The sequence below is a fragment of the Ceratotherium simum genome, chromosome 34 (assembly GCF_057802395.1).
Source record: "Ceratotherium simum simum isolate JZ-2026a chromosome 34, ASM5780239v1, whole genome shotgun sequence".
Lineage (NCBI taxonomy): Eukaryota > Metazoa > Chordata > Mammalia > Perissodactyla > Rhinocerotidae > Ceratotherium > Ceratotherium simum.
In genome coordinates this window covers 5,302,845-5,322,327 of record NC_141933.1, presented here as the reverse complement: position 1 = coordinate 5,322,327, position 19,483 = coordinate 5,302,845, and the positions used below count along the sequence as shown (strand labels likewise).

At 44.6% G+C, this 19,483-nt stretch overlaps 1 protein-coding gene across 2 annotated transcripts in view; it reads right to left on the bottom strand.

The window, feature by feature from the left end:
• Positions 1-7,925: 7,925 nt before the first annotated feature.
• Positions 7,926-19,483, bottom strand: part of TESMIN (testis expressed metallothionein like protein) — a 38,894-nt gene continuing 27,336 nt past the window's right edge. For both annotated transcript variants that reach the window (XM_004441090.3, XM_087423214.1), the window contains 4 exons: positions 16,038-16,140; positions 12,927-13,064; positions 9,724-9,899; positions 7,926-8,118 (listed from right to left, as the gene is read on the bottom strand). In XM_004441090.3, coding sequence (XP_004441147.1) covers positions 7,926-8,118; positions 9,724-9,899; positions 12,927-13,064; positions 16,038-16,140 — 610 coding nt within the window. The remainder of the gene's footprint in view (positions 8,119-9,723; positions 9,900-12,926; positions 13,065-16,037; positions 16,141-19,483) is intronic.

Genomic DNA, 19,483 nt, shown 5'->3' with positions numbered 1-19,483 from the left:
CTTCAAACTGATATACAGGCTTAACACAATTCCTATCAAGGAAGAGGATCAAAAGGCAAGCTAAGGACCGGGAGAAAAATATTTGCAAACTACACGTGCTGTAGAGGAGTGTTATCTAAAACATATAAAGACCTCCCCAAATTCTACAATAATAAAAAAAAACTCCAATTAAAAATGGGCAGAATTGGGCCAGTCCCAGTGGCCTAGTGGTTAAGTTTGGTGTGCACCACTTCAGCGTCTTGGGTGCAGTTCCCAGGTGTGGACCTACAATACTCATCTGTCAGTGGCCATGCTGTGGCAGTGGCTCACATACAAAAAGAGGAAGGCTGGCACAGATGTTAGCTCAGGGCGAATCTTCCTCAGCAAATTAAATAAATAAATAAATAAATAAATAAATAGAAATGGGCAAAATACATGAACAGACATTTCACTGAAGAGGATACAGAGATGGAAAATAAGCACATGAAAAGAGGTTCACCATCATTAGTCACTAGGGAAATGCAAATTGAAACCACAATGAGGTATCACTGAACACCTATCAGAATGGCTAAAACAAAAAATAGTGACAACACCAAATGCTGGCAAGGTTGCAGAGAAAGAAGATCACTCATACCTTGCTGGTGAGAATGTAAAATGGGAAAGCTACTCTGGAAAACAACTTGGCAATTTCCTTAAAAATTAAACACGGAGGGCCGGCCCAGTGGCATAGTGGTTAAGTTTGCGTGCTCCACTTCAGCGGCCCGGGCTTCGCAGGTTCCAATCCTGGGGATGGACCCACCCACAGCTCCTTAAGCCATGCTGTGGTGGCGTCCCACATACAAAATAGAGGAGGATGGGCACATACGTGAGCTCAGGGCCAATCTTCCTCAAGCAAAAAGAGGAAGATCGGCAATGGACGTTAGCTCAGGGCCGATCTTCCTCACCAAAAAAAATTAAACATGTAACTACCATACAACTCAGCAATTGCAGTCCTGGGCATTTATCCCAGGCAAATGAAAACTTACCTTTACCCAAGAATCTGCAGACAAATGTTCAGAGTAGCCTTATTCATAATAGACAAAAACAGGAAATGGTCCAGACATCCTTCAATGGGTGAATGGTTAAACTGGTCCATCCATACCATGTACCTACTACTCAGCAATAAAGACTAACAGGCTATTGAGACACACAACAATCTGGATGAATCTCCAGAGAATTCTTCTGAGTGAAAAAAATCCTAAAATTTTACAAACTGCATGACTCCATTTATATAGCATTCTTGAAATGACAAAAGTATAGAAAGGGAGAACAGATTAGTGGCTGCCAAGGGTCAGGGAGCGGGTGGTAAAAGGGGGGAAATGGGTGTGACTATAAAAAGATGACTTGAGGGGCTGGCCTGGTGGTGTAGTGGTTAAGTTCACGTGCTCTGCTTCAGCGGCCCGGGGTTCACAGGTTCAGATCCCAGGCACGGACCTACACGCCGCTTATCAAGCCATGCTGTGGCAGGCATCCCACATATAAAGTAGAGGAAGATGGGCACGGATGTTAGCCCAGGGCCAGTCTTCCTCAGCAAAAAGAGGAAGATTGGCAACAGATGTTAGCTCAGGGCTAATCTTCCTTACAAAAAAAAAATGACTTGAGGTATCCTTGAGGTGACAGAAATCTCGATTGTGTCAATGTTAATATCCTGGCTGTGATATTGTACTAAAGTTTTGCAAGATGTTGCCATTAGGGGAAACTGGGTAAAAGGGTACACAGCATCTCTCTGTATTATTTCTTACAACTGCATGTGAATCTACAATTATCTCAAAATGAAAAGTTTAATTTTTTAAAAAGCTATTAAAAATATTTTTTAGGGCTCTGATATGTTCATTGGTGAATTCTACCAAATATTTAAGAAAAAATTTATTCCAATTCTCTACAATCTCTTCCAGAAGGTAGAAGCAGAGGGAATACTTCCTAACTCATTCTATGAGGCCAGCATTACCCTAAGACCAAAACCAGACAAAGACATTACATAAAAACCACAGACCAATATCTCTCACGAACATAGATGCAAAAACCCACAATAAAATATTAGCAAATCGAATCCAACAGTGTATAAAAAGAATTATATGCCACAATTAAGTAGGATTTATCCCAGGTATGCAAATCTGGTTCAACATTCAAAAATCAAATAAAATAATCCATCACATCGATAGGCTAAAGAAGAAAAGTCACATGATCGTAACAGTAAATGCAGAAAAAGTATGCGACAAAATCCAACACCCATACATGATAAAACTATAAATAGAGGGGAGCTTCCTCAACTTGATAAAGAACATCTACCAAAACCCGTACAGCTAACATCATACTTAACGGTGAGAAACTAGAAACTTTCCTGCTAAGATCAGGAACAAAGCAAAGATGCCCCCTCTCAAGGCTCCTTACAACATGGTACTGGAAGTTCTAACTAATGCAAGAAGACAAGGAAATAAAAGGAATACAGGGGTCGGTCCGGTGGCGCAGCGGTTAAGTGTGCGTGCTCCGCTTTGACGGCCCAGGGTTCGCAGGTTCGGATGCCGGGTGCGCACCGACGCACTGCTTGTTAAACTATGCTGTGGCGGCGTCCCATATAAAGTAGAGGAAGATGGGCACGGATGTCAGCCCAGGGCCAATCTTCCTCAAGGAAAAAAGGGGAGCATTGGCATCGGATGTTAGCTCAGGGCTAGTCCTCACACACACAAAAAATACAGATTGGGAAGGAAGAAATAAAACTTTCTTTGTTCACAGATGACATGATCATCTATGTAAAAAATTTGAAAATCAACCAAAAAAAAACTGCTGGAACTAAAAAGCGATTATAGCAAGGTTGCAGGATACAAGAGTAATATACAAAAGTCAGTCATTTTCCTATATACTAGCCATGAACAAGTGGGATTTGAAATTACAAACACAATACCATTTATGTTAGCAATCCCCAAAATGAAATACTTAGGTATAAATGTAACAAAATACGTACAAGATCTAAATATGAGGAAAATTACAAACTCTGATGGAATCAAAGAAATCAAAAAAGAACTAAATAATTGGAGAGATATTCCACGTTCATGGATAGGAAGACTCAATATTTTCAAGATGTCAGTTTTTCCCAACTTCATCGATAGAATCAATGCAAACCCAATCAAAATCTCAGCAAGTTATTTTGTCAATGTCGGCAAACTGATTCTAAAGTTTATATGGAGACGCAAAAGACCCAGAACAGCCAACACAATGGTGAAGGAGAAGAACAAAGTTGAAGGATTGACGCCACCTGACTTCAAGACTTACTATAAAGCTACAGTAATCAAGGCAGTGTGGTATTAGCAAAAGAATAGACAAGTAGATCAATGAAACAGAATGCAGAGCCCAGAAACAGACCCCCATAAATATAGTCAACTGATCTTTGACAAAGGAGCAAAGGCAATACAATGGAGAAAAGATAGTCTTTTCAACAAATAGTGCTGGAACAACTGGACATCCACATGCAAAAAAATGACTCTATATACAGACCTAACACCCTTCACAAAAACTAACTCCAAGTGGATCACAGACATAAATGTAAAATGCAAAACTATAAAACTCCGTGAAGACAACATAGGAGAAGATATAAATGACCTTGGGTATGGTGATGACTTTTTAGATACAACACCAAAGTCATGATCCATAAAACAAATAATTGGTGATCTAGACGTCATTAAAATTAAAAACTTCTGCTCTGCAAAAGCCACTATCGAGAGAATGAGAAGGCAAGCCACAGACTGGGAGAAAACATTTGCAAAAGACACATCTGATAAAGGACTGTTATCCAAAATATACAAAGATTTCTTAAAACTCGACAATAAGAAAATGAACAACCCAATTAAAAAATGGGCAAAAGACCTGGACGGATACCTCACTAAAGAAAACACACAGATGCCAAGTAAGCACATGAAAAGATGCTCCCCATCATATGTCATTAGGGAACAGCAAATTAAAACAACGAGATACCGCTACACACCCATCAGAGTGGCCACAATCCGGAACACTGACACGACCCAGTGCTCACTTCTGCCCCCCTGCGCCCAGCGGTCTTTGTAAGGAGCTCCACCTGGAGAATGGGCTGCACCTTCCCCTCCAGTTGTCCTTATCTTTTCTCCAAACTGTGGTTCTCTTAGATTCTCTAACTTCTCCCATCATTTTTTTTTTTTTTAAGATTTTATTTATTTTATTTTTTCCCCCCAAAGCCCCAGTGGATAGTTGTGGGTCGTAGCATCCTTCTAGTTGCTGTATGTGGGACTCGGCCTCAGGATGAACGGAGAAGTGGTGCCTCGATGCGCACCCGGGGTTCCGAACCCGGGCCACCAGCATCGCAGCGCACGCACTTAACCACCAAGCCACAGGGCCGGCCCTCCCATCATTTTTATCTTGGATGAAACTTCCATCTTCAATTCCCTAAACCGGTATTTTAACTTACATCATACAGTAATTTGTCTGTTGTGGTTTTAAGCTGTACCCGCACTGAAATTAGACCAATGCTGGCAGAATTTCAGGTACTGGTGCAGGGCTTTGTAAAGGGATAAAGAGCCTCAGAGCCAAGATGAGGATTACAAGTAGGTTTCTGCTGATATTTTGCAGTCAATAGAAGGTTCTCGCTTAAGGATGGTTCATTTGCTCCCATGTTTTCTGTATTGTGTACAAGCTTGTGGTTAACTCACAGGAAAGAAAATTTTCAGCATATGTGACATAAGAAATATACACTTGGTCTCTGCCCTTGGTTCCTGACACCAAGCTCTTAAAATCCTGGTAATTTCCTGAGTGATGGGGGTGATCAGAGCATCTTACACTGAGCACCTAAATCCCTTGGAATTTCCTGGGTGATAGGAGTGTCCTTTATTCTAACGAGGTGACTCTGGGTGGGCTCCTGGATAGTTCAGAATGGAAGCTGGTCCCCAGAAAGACCAAACCATGATCAGAAGCTTGGAACTTTCAACCCCACCCCCCATCCTCCAGGGAGGGGAGGGGCTGGAAACTGAGTTAATAATTGATCATGTCTACATGATGAAGCCTGCATAAAAATTCCTAAACTATGGGGTTTGGAGAGCTTCTGGATTGGTGAACACATCTGCATGCCAGGAAGATGGTGCACCCCAACTCCATGGGGACAGAAACTCCTGCACTCAGGACCCTTCTGGACCTTGCCCTATGTACCTCTGCATCTGGCTCTTCACTTGTATCCTTTATGATATCCTTGATAATAAACCAGTCATAGTAAGTAAAATACCTCCCTGAGTTCTGCGAGTTGTTATAGCAAATTATCTAACCTGAGGAGGGGGTCATGGGAACTTCCAATTTGTAGCCAAGTCAGACAGAAGTGTGGGTGACCTGGGACCCACTACTTGCAATTGGTGTCTGAAGTTGGGGGGCAGTCTTGTGGGACTGAGGCCTTAAACCCATGTAATCTGACACTAACTCTGGGTAGTGTCCAAATTGAATTAAATTACAGGACACCCAGTTGGTGTCCAGAGAGTTGGAGAATTGGTTGGTGTAGGGAAAAGATGCCACACATTTGGTGTCAGAAGTGTTGTGAGAAGAGAAACAGTTTTCTTTTAGCATGTGTCATTTTTTTAATGACTTTTTTCTCAGATTCTTGAAAAGATAAGGTTTAGCTAAGCTGCAATTCTGGAAAAACAAACAAGAAACCTCAACAGTTAATCTAACCTTAATCACAAAGGTGGCCCAAGGAGATACAGGGTAGAAGGGCAGGAGGTGGTTCAAGTTGCACAGCCACACCCAGATGAGGACATACTATTTCTATTTCTATCTTTACATGGTTTTACAATAAACCATTGGCTCTCTCCCAGGAACAAAAAGCTGTGGTTTTCTCTCTCCTTAGTCATCCTGTGTAGCTGCTACCTCTGGGCACTACAGTGGCTTTATGCACAACGGTCCTTGTGCTTTTCCTTCCCACAGTGAGTTTTCTACAAGCTGTGCTGACTTACTCAACTTGCCAGGTGAGGATCCCTGAGGGCTCGTGCCTCCCAGACGCCCTGACTTCAGGCTTTAGCTCCGTCTAGCCGGCAGCAGCACCAAAGGCCCCTCCCCCACAGGAGGCACACTGCTGGGGCCATGCTGAGGCGCCTGCTCATGCCTCCTCGCTTCCTCCTGGCCAGCTGCCTCCGGGCTCTGCAGGTGGGCTCCACCTGGCTGCAGGGCCTTCCCAGGCAGCTCTCTGCCTCAGAATAGTGCTGGAGGACATTGTTCCCTTTCCCTCCCTCCACACCTGTTGTGTGGCTCCTGGGCACTTAGAATGCACCACGTGCAAACTGAGATGTGCTGTGAGGGCAAAATACACACTGGATGTCAAAGATTTGGTACATACAAAGAATGTGAAATATCTCAATCATTTTTACTTTTATCACATGTTGAAATGATCGTGTTTTGGATATACCGGGTTAAATAAAAGATTATTAAAACGAATTTCACCTGTTCCTTTTCACTTTTGTAAATGTGGCTACTAGCAAGTTTTAAGTTGCCTACATGGCCGGCGGATACTGCTATTGGCAGCGCCGCTGAGAGGAAGAGAGAAGGAAGGCAGCTCCAGGAGGGAGTCCCAAAGGTCCCCATCTCCTGGTCCCCTTCCAGCCCCAGGGATGAAGTGGGCTCCTCCAGCAGCGTCCCCTCCCTGCTCTGTCCTGGATGTTGACGGGACTGAAAGCATGAGGGCAGCGGGTGGCACAGCTGGTGGACAACTCTGCCGTCTACAACGCTGTGTCCACCTCTGGCCCTCCACCCTGGAACCTGGATCCCAAGGGGTCACAAGGGCATGTAATGGAGAAGAATTAAGCATTTCCTTGCCCCTTGTTGGTCTCCACCAGAATTAGCTGCTCCAAATGCAGCTCCACAAAACGCCAGCTTTCTCCTCGGCTCCTTGCTTTCTGACGTGCTGGGGCCAGGCCCCACAGCCACACTTCCTTCACTGCAGTGTTGGGAAATGAGCTTTCTCAGCATTCTCCAAGGGGCCAATGTTATTAACCAACACAGAAACATGAATAAGTTAATTACAGTTACTAAGTTCCTTACAACAATGGAAGACATTTGAAATTTTTATTCCTCCTTGCTTTTACAACAGAACCAAAAGAGAGTCAACTTAATAACTAATCTTACCTGCTGGTTTTTGCAAACTAGTTATTTTAACCATATTTTACAAACAACAATAATATTATAACAATAATTATGGAGAAATTAATTGGATAATAGAGCTTTTCCACAATTCAAATAGAAACACATAAGAAACTAGATAATTTTCAGTCCTACAACTCAAGACGCTCCTGATGAAAGAATGGCCTGTGTGACCTCGCTGTCGCTTCACTGTGGCCTTAGAAGAGACTGATAATTTGTGTGACTCTGGGGAAATGACTATACTCAGAAATTCTTCGGAGTGTTCGGTAGTTCTCTAGAGATTTTAAGCTGTATCAGAGCAGCCCATCTGGAGAATTTATTTCTAAATAACTTAGGGGAAAATCATTATGGTTTTTTATGCAGAGAAGCCTGCATAAAAGAATATGCAGAGAGGAATATTCCTGAGAGAGGATGAAGTCAATAGGACTGGACTTTTGTTTCTCTCCAGGGCCTGTCTCACCCTCCAGTACTCAGCGTTAGTGCAGACAATTCTCCTGGGATCGCAGGAACCCATACTCTGCTCTGGTCCAGACAACACGGTTATGTCATGCACTTCCTCAGACAGGGGGGTTTTGATCGCCAATCCCTCAGAGACTCTGAGTAAATCCCCTCGCTCCCCTAATGTACAGGGAAAGCTCGCTCTTAATGTTGTAGCTGTTGAGGCAGACCCCGCCTCGTGTTCCTTAAAACAACCTTTCTAAACCATAGTTTTCCTTCTGAATACTGAGACAAAATCTACATGCATTCGTGTTTTACTACCTTGTACTCTACTCAATTTTCAACCCTTTGGATTTAAACTCAATGTGCAGGATCTGTGACAAGCATCTCCCGAATTCCTCTAAGATCATCTGCTCCGCCAGGTACTCCGAGCAGTGCTCCTTCTCGGCCTCCTCCCCTTGGGCCAGCAGGCAGGCACACGTGGCTTCCACCACCTCCCAGGAGATGCACGAGGGAGACCGCCTGTCAGAAACAGACCAGTTAAAGGCCGCGGTCCATAGCTCCACTGTTTTTATCTCCAAGGGACATGCTGTCATGGTATTTTGAAGATGTCACTGGGTAAAGTCTAACGTTGTCTTCCTAATATGGGAAATGATTAACTGCGACAATACCAAGGATTGCTTTTAGAAGCATAATACAGAGGACAGGTAAATCTGTCAGCTTCTTGACATCCCTCTCATGGCAGATTCTAAATTTCCTCAAAATTAGATCCACTAACCAACCCAGAGGACCTCGTGGGCCAGGCAGGGGTAGAGGAAGCAGGAACCTTAGATAAGACAAGTCCCTGCTGACCAGCGGTGCAGCCTCAGACTGGGTTCTGTGCACAACGTCTACACTAAGGGAAGCCGGCAGCCGAACAGCCATGCTAGGGGTCTGTCGGCCCCTCCTCCCCCAGGGACACTGGAGCTACAGAATGCTGAAAGGCTCTGAGGACTCGCCTCAGCTGTCCTTGGGGGTGCACTGTCAGCATGGCCTCGCCCCCAAATGCCCCTTGGAGCCCTGAGCAAGGTCCTAAAAGACAGTAGTACTATATCACACAGGACCAGCCATATTCCCCACTGAGCCCAAGGGGCAACTGGGACTTCGCTAGACAGTTGCCCAAGTAGTGCTCAAACTGAAAAATTTTAGGAAAACTGTATAAAGTATTAAAAAGTGTTCGATTATGAAAATAGAGATAGATGTTGGAATTGGCTAAAATCTCTCTATAAGGATAATATGCAATGACTTTAGCTGCCCTCAGGTCAAGAACATTCTGAGACCAGACTCCAGCATATGGAGCCTCCATCCCCTTCCATCAGACACATGACACCCTGACGTCAGGAGAGAGAACATTTTCACTTGTAATTTCACAGAAGATGCAGCCATGTTTTGGTAAATTTTTACTGATAAAGACTTCTGTAGGTCACAAGGAGTCTTTCTAACCAAACAAGCATGAACTTGGCTTTTCAAAATGATATCAGTTAATTAATGACATCTGGTACTTTATCATGACATGACCCATCACGATGAACTCAAAGACATTTTTAAATATGGATGAATTTAGTCCAATAATAGTAAAATTATTACTCAACTTTTGAGACCTACTAGGATTATAATACGGCTTCAAAATAATGAAATGGGAAAATATCCAACTAACGTGGAAGCCATTATCACTTTTGTAAGGAATACGGTGTGTACTGAAACCACTGCCTTGCTGTCGCTCCACATGGTAAAGAGTGGTTCAGGCGTTAGCTGTCTGGAGACCATGCTGCCTCAGGCCTGTGGCCTGTTGGCAATCCCCGCGGGGCCTTCTGCTCTTGTACAAAACAGGGGTGACTCAGACAGTGCGCACGAGGGGCTGAGCTAAGAGGACAAAGAGGACAAAGCGTTTCTGGCAGTGGGGCTCTGAGGAAACAGGGTGTGATGTAGGGGCTGGTCGAGAAGGGGAGACCAGAGCCATCCTTCCCCATCCCCTGTGCCCGCCCCTGCAGACACACGTGCTTTCTTTCCAGTGTATAAAGCATTTTAACTCTCCTCTCAAATGAACCTCAATTTCCCCTCTTAGGAGGGTTAGTTCAGAGTACCTACCCATCTTTTCTGAATTTTTGTAGTCCTGAAAATTTAGTTGGTGACAAATGATGGCTGCCTTCAAAACCTCCAATTTCCGTGTAGCTTGGCATGTTCATTAGTGTTTTTCGTTCTGGGCTTTCTTCGTAATTTTTGCAACCAATGCATTTGCAAATAGAAGAACACATAATTTTGGCCTGGTAACATAAAATGCTTCAATAAAATTAGGTTGTCCTACACTTCATCCAAAAACAACAAATTCTATTTGGGCCTTAAATAATTCTTTGTTTACATTTGTGTGTTTGAGTGTGTGTAATCTGTGATTTTCGTACTCCCAAAAAAAGGCAGAAGCGCAGAGGAGTGAATGAGTGTGATGTGAAGAGAGCGAGGTGCATTTCCATATGCGTCACTGCTGGGGGGACCCAGTGGTGCTGCTGACGGGGAACACGGGGAGTTGGCTCCAGAAGGCCGTGGGCGAGTGCAGGTGGGAGTCCCAAGCAGAGAGGGACTACTGTCCCTTCTCCACTGGGATCGCCAGCAAAGTGCTTCACTCGACTCTTGTCTTGAATAAAGCCTGCTTTAGCTGGTCATAAAATTCCAGCTCGACAGTTCCTCTCTTTCAGCGGTGGGGGGCAGTATGCTGGCTCTGCTGTTGCAAACAATGTGCAGGTGGGTGGCATCTGAAACCCACCCAAGGGCAGGCCTGTGCTGGGCATCCTAGGGGAGGGCTTTCCTGCTTCCTTGTGGGTGGACTTTGTTTCTTGTCACATGGCAGTGTGACACTCAGGGGATCGGGGAGTGGGGGTGCCAGCTGTGCCTGGAAAGCCTGGGTCCAACCCTTTGCTCATGCTGACCCTGGGGTCAGTCTGAAAGTTGGCCCTGCCAAACACCAGGGTTTTCAGCTTCCTCTTACTTTCAGCCCCTGGGGATTTCTCTCTGTTCTCTTCAGCTCAGAGATGCATCTCAAAGGGGATCTATTGTTTTATTCTGCACCTCTGGGTGCTTTGAGCAGGAGGTTTTTCAGGATTTCTAGTCAACTCCAATGCCAGAGACTACAGAACATCTGCAGGTCATGTGGGCCGTTGTCCGGCAGAGGCTGGGCCTCTGGAGAGTGGGCTGACTCACTGTCTCATGGCAGCCAGGGAGAGCACTGCGCAGGGCAGATAGAGACGCGTGAGTACACTGGAAAATGGTTCCACCGGAGTGATGCCACTCACTGTGTGAATTCTATATCTCTTGCAATATTTTTGACTGTATTTTCAAAATCCTAGCTGGGGGATTGCTGGCTTTGCTTAATCAGATCTTTCAAGATGCGTCTCCAGAACCAAGATGACTTTTCTTAAGCCTGACCTTCAGGGCCAGCCCCGTGGCTTAGTGGTTAAGTGCGCACGCTCCGCTACTGGCGGCCCGGGTTCGGATCCCCGGCGGGCACCGACGCACCACTTCTCCAGCCATGCTGAGGCCGCGTCCCACATACAGCAACTAGGATGTGCAACTATGACATACAACTATCTACTGGGACTTTGGGAGAACAAAAGGAGGAGGATTGGCAATAGATGTTAGCTCAGAGCCAGTCTTCCTCAGCAAAAAGAGGAGGATTAGCATGGATATTAGCTCAGGGCTGATCTTCCTCACAAAAAAAAAAAAAGCCTGACCTTCTATGACAACCTTTTAAAAATAAAATTCACAGGTACCCCCCGCCCCCGACCTCAAGCCAACCAAAGGAGAACCTTTTAAGGAAGAGTTTCTTGGCTGCTTCACTGATAGGACCTGAGGGTTCCCTCCCTTCTCTTTCTTCCTTTCTTTCAGCACACAAAAAAAGAGAGACAGAAAAGGGAGAGGAGAGAGGGATGAAAAACTAAAGGAGAAAGCAAGTCCCTCTACTGCCATTATATCTTTGAGAAAAAGAAAAAAGCTTTTCTCCACAGTGGTCATTTCCCTAGTGGCAAAGTCTGACTGTCTGTTCTGAGGGCTGACTGGCCCTCCCAGTAGGGCCCCGGAGGAGCTGCCCCATTCCAAGCACCCAGGAAAATGTTCATCTGGGGACAAGGCTCCCCGGGGACCTACTGTCCCCCACTGTCCACCGAGAGCATCTTTACTCTGCTCAGGGAAGAAGAGGCATGGCCCACCTCCAGGAGCACCCAAACTGCTGGCCACTGAGTGTGGCTCACAGTGTCAGATCAGCAGCTGCAGAGTGGGCAAAGCCACGGCAGTGGGCACCTCCACTGGACACTCAGGGGTGGGCTCAAGGAACGCAACATGCTCCCACAGGAGCCCTGGGTTGATTTACTTGATTCATAAAGCGTAACCGATATTTGAGAAATTAACACAGACTGATATGAATGCCTTTCTAGAAACCCTAGAAGGAAGAAAACTAAATTATATTTCTCTTTTTAAATTACAGTGAAGTGTTTTTTTTTGAGGTAACATTGGTTTACAACATTATATAAGTTTCAGGTGTACAACATTACAATTCGACCTCTGTATTCACAACATGCTCACCACTCAAAGTCTAGTTTCCATCCATCTCACAGTTGACCCCCTTTACCTATGTCACCCTCCCCCCACCCCCTTTCCATCTGTTAACCACCAATCTGTCGTCTGTATCTATGAGTTTGTTTTTATTTTATTTTGTCTGTTCATTTGTTTTGTTTTAGATTCCACATATGAGTGAAATCATATGGTATTTGTCTTTCTCCATCTGACTTATTTTGCTTAGCATAATACCCTCAAGGTCCACCCATGTTGTCACAAATGGCTGGATTTCCTTCTTTTCTATGGCTGAGTAATATTCCATTGTATATACACCACGTCTTCTTTATCCATTCATCTGTTGATGGGCACTTAGGTTGTTTCCATGTCTTGGCTATATAATAAAGTCGTTTTTTTTTTTTTTTTTTGTGAGGAAATCAGCCCTGTGCTAACATCTGCCAATCCTCCTCTTCTTTTTGCTGAGGAAGACTGGCCCTGGGCTAACATCCGTGCCCATCTTCCTCCACTTTATATGGGACGCTGCCACAGCATGGCTTGCCAAGTGGTGTGTCAGTATGCGCCCAGGATCCGAACCAGCGAACCCCGGGCCGCCGCAGCGGAGCACGCACACTTAACTGCTTGCGCCACCGGGCCGGCCCCAAGTTGTTTTTTTTTTTTTTAACCACAGAAGTTACTTAGAACAAAATATTTACCTGTCTTTTTTAAATAATACCAGGAAATTGATCACTAACCTCATAGCATTCACAGTAGTTCTTAAGGCAGCCTGACCTCTTGCAATTACATCCTTTGTTGTGTCGAGGCTTAACATCTCCCAATTTTCCTTTCCCTATTTTTGGTTGGAAAGCTTCTGGATTTCTATCAAGACATGCCTAAGAGAAAATATAAAAATCCATCAAGATACATTTTATTATTTAAAAGTTATGTTCGGTGGAAGACATCTCGTTTGCCTGTCCTTTTAATCTAGTTGTTCCTTTAGAAGGAGCCACAATAAGCAAATGTGTCTCCTTACATAATTAAGAAAGTGCATCCCCTTCTTGTTTCATTTTAGCTTATTTACACACTTACAGGTATACTGCAGCCACAGCTTCTCCAGGCTTTGCTTTTTTTCTGAGTTTCAAAGTCATATATATTTATTGTAAAATTAATGGACGGTAAAGACGCAAAGAAAATCACTGTGTCCATGTGGACATATTTCCTTGCAGTATTTCTTATACACATTTTCCTAAGATGGTTGGGATCATGGTACTCTGCTAACAGCTCACATTTATCAAACATTTCCTGTGTCCCAGGCATCTTTCTATGGGATTTACATGTGCTCTCTCATTTCCTCTCACAGCAACCTTGTGAAGTGCATACTCCTGTCGTTTCTGTCTTACAGATGAAGAAACTGAGGCACCGAGAGGTGAAGTGACAGATGGCGAGCGATGACTCTAACCAAGTCCCCGGGCTCACGTCGGGCCCAGAGTCACAACCACCAGGCCACCCCTTTCTCATACAACACGCATGGCTTTTTATCCTGCTTTGTATGTTTAACTTTTTTACCTATCTGTCTACTATCTATCGAGACATACAAACGTGCACATGTTTTTAATAACAAAGTAATGCAATGCTCTTTATTAACTTTTGAGCAGCTCAGAAGTCCCAGTGACATCCTTGTCCCTCCCTGCCCCCTCCACAGGTTAACAGCTGGGACCTGTGCCATCCAACTCCAGGGCCACTAGAAATCCCCATCATTGCAGAAGGTCCTTTGGACAGCAGGGCCTGGGGTGGGCTGCCCTGTTTGTGTACTTTTGCTTTTTGCTGAAGTATGAGGGACAGTGAATGCACCCGTCTGGCGGGTGGAGCGTGATGAATTTGAGCCTGTGTGTGCCCCTGTGTCACCCCTACCCAGGTTGAGTTAGAGGACATCCAGCCCCCAGAGGCTCCCTCATGGCTCTTCCCCCTCGACACATCCCAGTGAGAAGCACCCTTCTGACTTCAATTGCTTTAGTTTTGCCTGTTCTGGAACTTCATAAAAGTGGAACCACACCACGTGTACTCTTTTATGTCTGGCTTCTTTCATTAGCACAGTGTCTGTGAGATTCATCCATGCTGCTGCACAGAGCTGTAGTGCTTTCTTTTTCATTGGTATGTAGTATTCCATGATATGATACACCTCAACAGATTCATCCCTTCTACCATTGGGTTGTTTCCAGTTTGGGGCTATTGTGAATAAAGCCGCTGGGAACATTCTTGTACAAGTCTCTGGTGGACATGTACACTCATTTCTACCGGCTACACTGAATGGGATGAAACAGCTGGGTCACAGCACATACAAAGGATTAGCTCTAGTAACTATTGCCAAACAATTTCCCAGAGTGGTTGTGCCAATTTCTATTCCTACCAGCACTGCATGAGAATTCCAACACTTTTTTTTTTTTCAAATTTTTTTTTGTTTATTGCAGTAACATTGGTTTATAACATTGTAAAAATTTCAGGTGTACATCATTGTACTTCTATTTCTGCATAGATTACATCATGTTCACCACCAAAATACTAATTACAACCCATAACCACACACATGTACCCAATTATCCCTTTCACCCTCCTCCCTCCCCCCTTCCCCTCTGGTAACCACCAATCCAATCTCTGTCCCTATGTGTTTGTTTATTGTTGTTATTATCTACTACTTAATGAAGGAAATCATACGGTATTTGACCTTCTCCCTCTGACTTATTTCACTTTGCATCATGCCCTCAATGTCCATCCATGTTGTCACAAATGGCTGGATTTCATCGTTTCTTATGGCTGAGTAGTATTCCATTGTGTATATATACCACAGCTTTTTTATCCATTCGTCCCTTGATGGGCACTTAGGTTGCTTCCAAGTCTTGGCTATCGTGAATAAGGCTGCAATGAACACAGGGGTGCATGTACCTTTGCAAATTGGTGTTTTCAACCAACACTTTTTAAATAAAGCTTTTTACGCTTTTAACTGCAGACAGTACCCTTTACCCCTAAAGAAAGTGCTGCTATACTACTGAAGCTTAGGTGCATCATAATTTTCTTCAGTCCTGTGGATCTGGCTGTATCAAAATTGATAAGATATTTTCAACTGATTTATCTATAATTCAAGAGGGGAATTAAATTATTTTAGGAAAAAACCCAGATCAACCATGGCACAGTATGACAGTCTCAAGTCTACAGGGGATGGCCTTCAATTTCCCTTTGTAAACTAGAGGCCCCAAGCTGGCCTGGAGCAGGCTGATGGCCCCAGGCCTGGCTGTCCTGCCCTCTCTGATTATCTCTGTGCTTACAGACAGGGACGGAAACGGCAGGCTCCTGCATTTAGCCTGTGGGCTATCTAAGGTGCTGTTTGCCCCTGAGGAAAGCCTAGATGCTCCTCTTCACTGGGAAGCCAAAGGGAGAAAAACTTAGACACTGCAATGGCGGAGAGCCTTCCCACTCAGTTCTCTTTGTACAGTGGACCATCCACACCGTTCAGACTACACTCTTCGAACTTGGGCGTATCTGCTACATAATATGACCCAAATTTCTAAACCCGAAATCAAGACAAAGTGGACATTTGCATGTTCTTAAATCACAACCTTCTGAGACTCTGCTGCCCCTCTGACGCCATCCCACACTGGTGGAGAATAAAGATATTTCTCTGGCTACCCTCTCATAATAGCCCCTGTCATGGGCCAATACCCCACCTCCAGGAATAGAGTCATATTCAATCGATCTTCAACACTCTGGGTTTTCTCAATATTGAAATTAGCAATCTCTGAAGATAGTTTCATGCACATTGTAAGCACCTTTAAACACTTTTAAAATGCATGTATTTAATGGAAATTTGTTACCTTAATGGCCTTAAACCGTTCGATTTCATGACGTAAATTGTTGCAACAATTATTACAATTGCAGTTGTTGCAAAAGTCCCCGCTGGCAAAGCAGTCACAGTACCTGTGAAGACAATGACAGGGCGTCAGAGGCACAGACACAGAGTGCGTAAACAAAAACAAGGGCACGCGTGATGGGAAAAGAGCTGGCCGCACGCTGTGGTCAGTACAACTTTTATGTAGATGATTCTGATTCCTTTTTTGTGAAAACCAGATCAACTGGGATGATGTTCTCCAGTGACTGACACAGAAGAAAGAGAAACTAGTTAAAACCATTGGTTTCATAATATAGGAGTTTGCAAAGTAAAACAATCTCCTGGAAAACGTCCACTGATGTCAATCACCCCAGCCCTAGATGCCCACTGCCTTCCTCCCAGGAGCACTGCGAGTTGGGGGTGGAAACAACAAATTATAAAGAGGCATTTTCCAGCTACCAACTACCAGCTACCCCAATCCGTCCACACGACAAAGGCGAGTTCACTCCTTGGCCAGACCTGGAGGGTGAGTGAAAACTCGCGGGACGGGGAGGTCGAGCCTGGCCAAGGCCTTATCTTACTGTCATTCCATGTCACTGTGTGGAGGACAGAGAAATGAACGGTGGCAGAAACACATACATGAAATGACTGCCATCACACCCTGTCATAATGCAAGGGTTGTTCATGAATCTGGATTCTACAGAACAGTTTTGTTAGGAGAACTCCTTTGAGAATGTGTCCACTGTGCCCTGGGATTCTGGAAGTCATAAAGGCATTAACCACGGCAGGACAGCAGTACTGAGGACTTTCTCTGATGGGTTTTCCTTGAAGAACCATCAGTGTTTATGGCTATTAACTGTTTCACACGCTCTTGTAAGATGCTGCTCTTATGCTGTACAACAGAGGCATCTATAGGCCTATGGCTTACATTTTTTCAGTATGGGCAGAGATAAGACATTTTCCTCAACTTACGTAAAAATTCAGCGTCAAGGCAAGGACTCCTAATATCCTACCTGTAACCTGCACCCAGAGAGTCTCTGGGAAGCTCACCAGCCACTCTACCACTTCTATTTGTGACTAGAGAAGATCCACCTTGTTCTCTTCCAAGAACAAGATTCATTGAAAAGAGCTTCACACCCAGGTTTTTAATATCAGCTCTGCCACCAGCTCCCCACAGTATCTCCTGATAAATAATTGATGCAGGTTATTTATCATCCAGTGTCGCGAGCTTTAAAATGGAAGTCATGGCACCTAACCTACCAGTCTCAAAGGGTTGCCCGGGGAAGCCCTGAAGATCATGTGGGTGTGCTTCCCACAGAGCTGTGTCAGTGCAGGGAGGGCCTCTGTGTCTGGCAATCTGATAGACTAGATGCCTGTAGAAACCTTCTTGTTGTAGAACTCCTAAACACGATTATTTTACTATGTATTATTTTAATTTTTTAAAATAATATTTTTAAGGGCATGTCAAGCCAAGAGGAGAATAAAGGAGATTTTCAGAGGATTAAAAACACAAGAAATTGTGAACCCAGAGGGGTGAGTTCTGTAGCTGCCCAGGGTTGTCCTGGGGCATCTGCTGGTCCCTAGTGACCTAGAGCTTGGGTTCAAATGGGCTGCTCATGCAGGAGACAGAAGACAAAGTCTGGGCTACAAAAGGTGGGAATTGCATCAGAGACCACCCCCCCGCCCCCATATAAAGCAGGATCCTTGAAAGGCAACCTCCCCACAAATCTAGTCCACAGAAGGAGAGAGTAGAGATACATCCCTCTCTGGGCCACAGTCTGAAGTACAAGGGGAAAATATGAGAATTTCTCCTAAGCTTTCCTAACCACTAGGATGGAGAGAAGGGAAAGGAGGCAATGACAGAAGGTTTGGAGGCTGGCAAGCAGAGGGGAGAGAGTTAACTGGCAGCAGACTCAAGAACACTGAACCCCGAGTCAGCAGGAGAGGGCAGAGAAGCAGCTCTGAAGACTCAGGAATGAGTGGTACCAGGCTGCTCTGAAGTGGAGGAGGTAGATGAGATAAGAAAAGAATTGGCTGAAATTCTATTTAGTGTAGGACCCCCAGGCTCCTTCCCCCTTCCAGCAGCTGCTGACTGCCTCTCCACCACCGTGGCAAGAGACTGAAGTTACTCTGGGGGGTAAAACAGTTGAGGGCTGGGGTATTACGATGAACAAAGGAGGAAAGGTGAATGTCGAGACCCCCAAGCTTCTTCTACTCAGCTCCTAGAAATTCTAGCAGGAGATTGGAAAAGCCTTCTCTGAGGACTCTGACCAGCCCAAGAGAAAATAGAGAGTCTGACATTGAGGTTTCCCAATAAATGGCTTGGTCATATCACTCTGCAATGAAGCCACAGGGAGCAAGCCCACACTGCTGCACCGAGAGTCCCCAGTCAGCTCATGCCTCATTCTTAAATGTGAGCAGAGTGACAGCCAAAGACCAGCAGACATTTTAGGAAATCTTCCAATAGGAAAGACAGAAGCCTAAAGAAACAGCCTACGAAGAGAAAAGAAAATTGGGTGGGTAGAGGGGCATCAACAGCCTTGGACAGGTTAAGAAAAGTTATTGCATCCATGAAACAAGAAAATGATGTTTAAAAAAACACCCAGAGTATAAAAAAGATGTTCTGGAAAATAAAGTAATCACAGAGATGAAAGACTTAACAGAAGGTATGAAAACTAGAACAAAAAGAAAAAGAAGTGAAAACAAGAGGAGAAAGAAAAACCTAGAGGACCACACCGGAAGCTCCAACACTTACGTAATACGTGTTCCAGAAGGATAGCATTTTAACAACGAAGGAGAGAAAACAATTCAATAACATTCCCCAGAACTAAAGGGTGTGTGTTTCCAAAGTAAAAAGGCCTGCCCAGTGCCCAGCACGATAGATGAAAGAGACCCAAACCAAGACATCTCATTATCAAATTTCAGAGCACTGGGGACAAAGAGAAGAACCTATAACATTCCAGAAAGAATAACAGGTTTCAGACAAAGGACTGAGGAAAAGAATAGTGCCAAAATTTCAATAGTGATGTCAGAAACCAGAAGAAAATGCAGCAAAGCCTTCAAAATTCTGAAGGAAAATTCAACTATTTGAACTTGAATTGGGAAATTCAACTGTGCAATCCACAAAGATCACCTAAGGGTGAGGATGGACTAAGACATTTTTAGACATGTAAGTTATGAAAAAATGATCTCCCAAGCACCCTTTCTCAGGAAGCCACTGGAGGATGTGCTGCACCAAAATAATGCAGTGAATCAAACGAGGAAGATAATGGGATCCAGAAACCAGGGAACTAGACCTAAGAAAGAAGCAAAGGACGTCAGGACCCTGGCCTGACGGTAGACGGAGAGTCCAGGATAAGAGCTGTGCAGTGGGCCTGGAAACCCAGTGCTCCAGAATGCGACAGGTGGACGGCTCTCAAGACAACACGGACT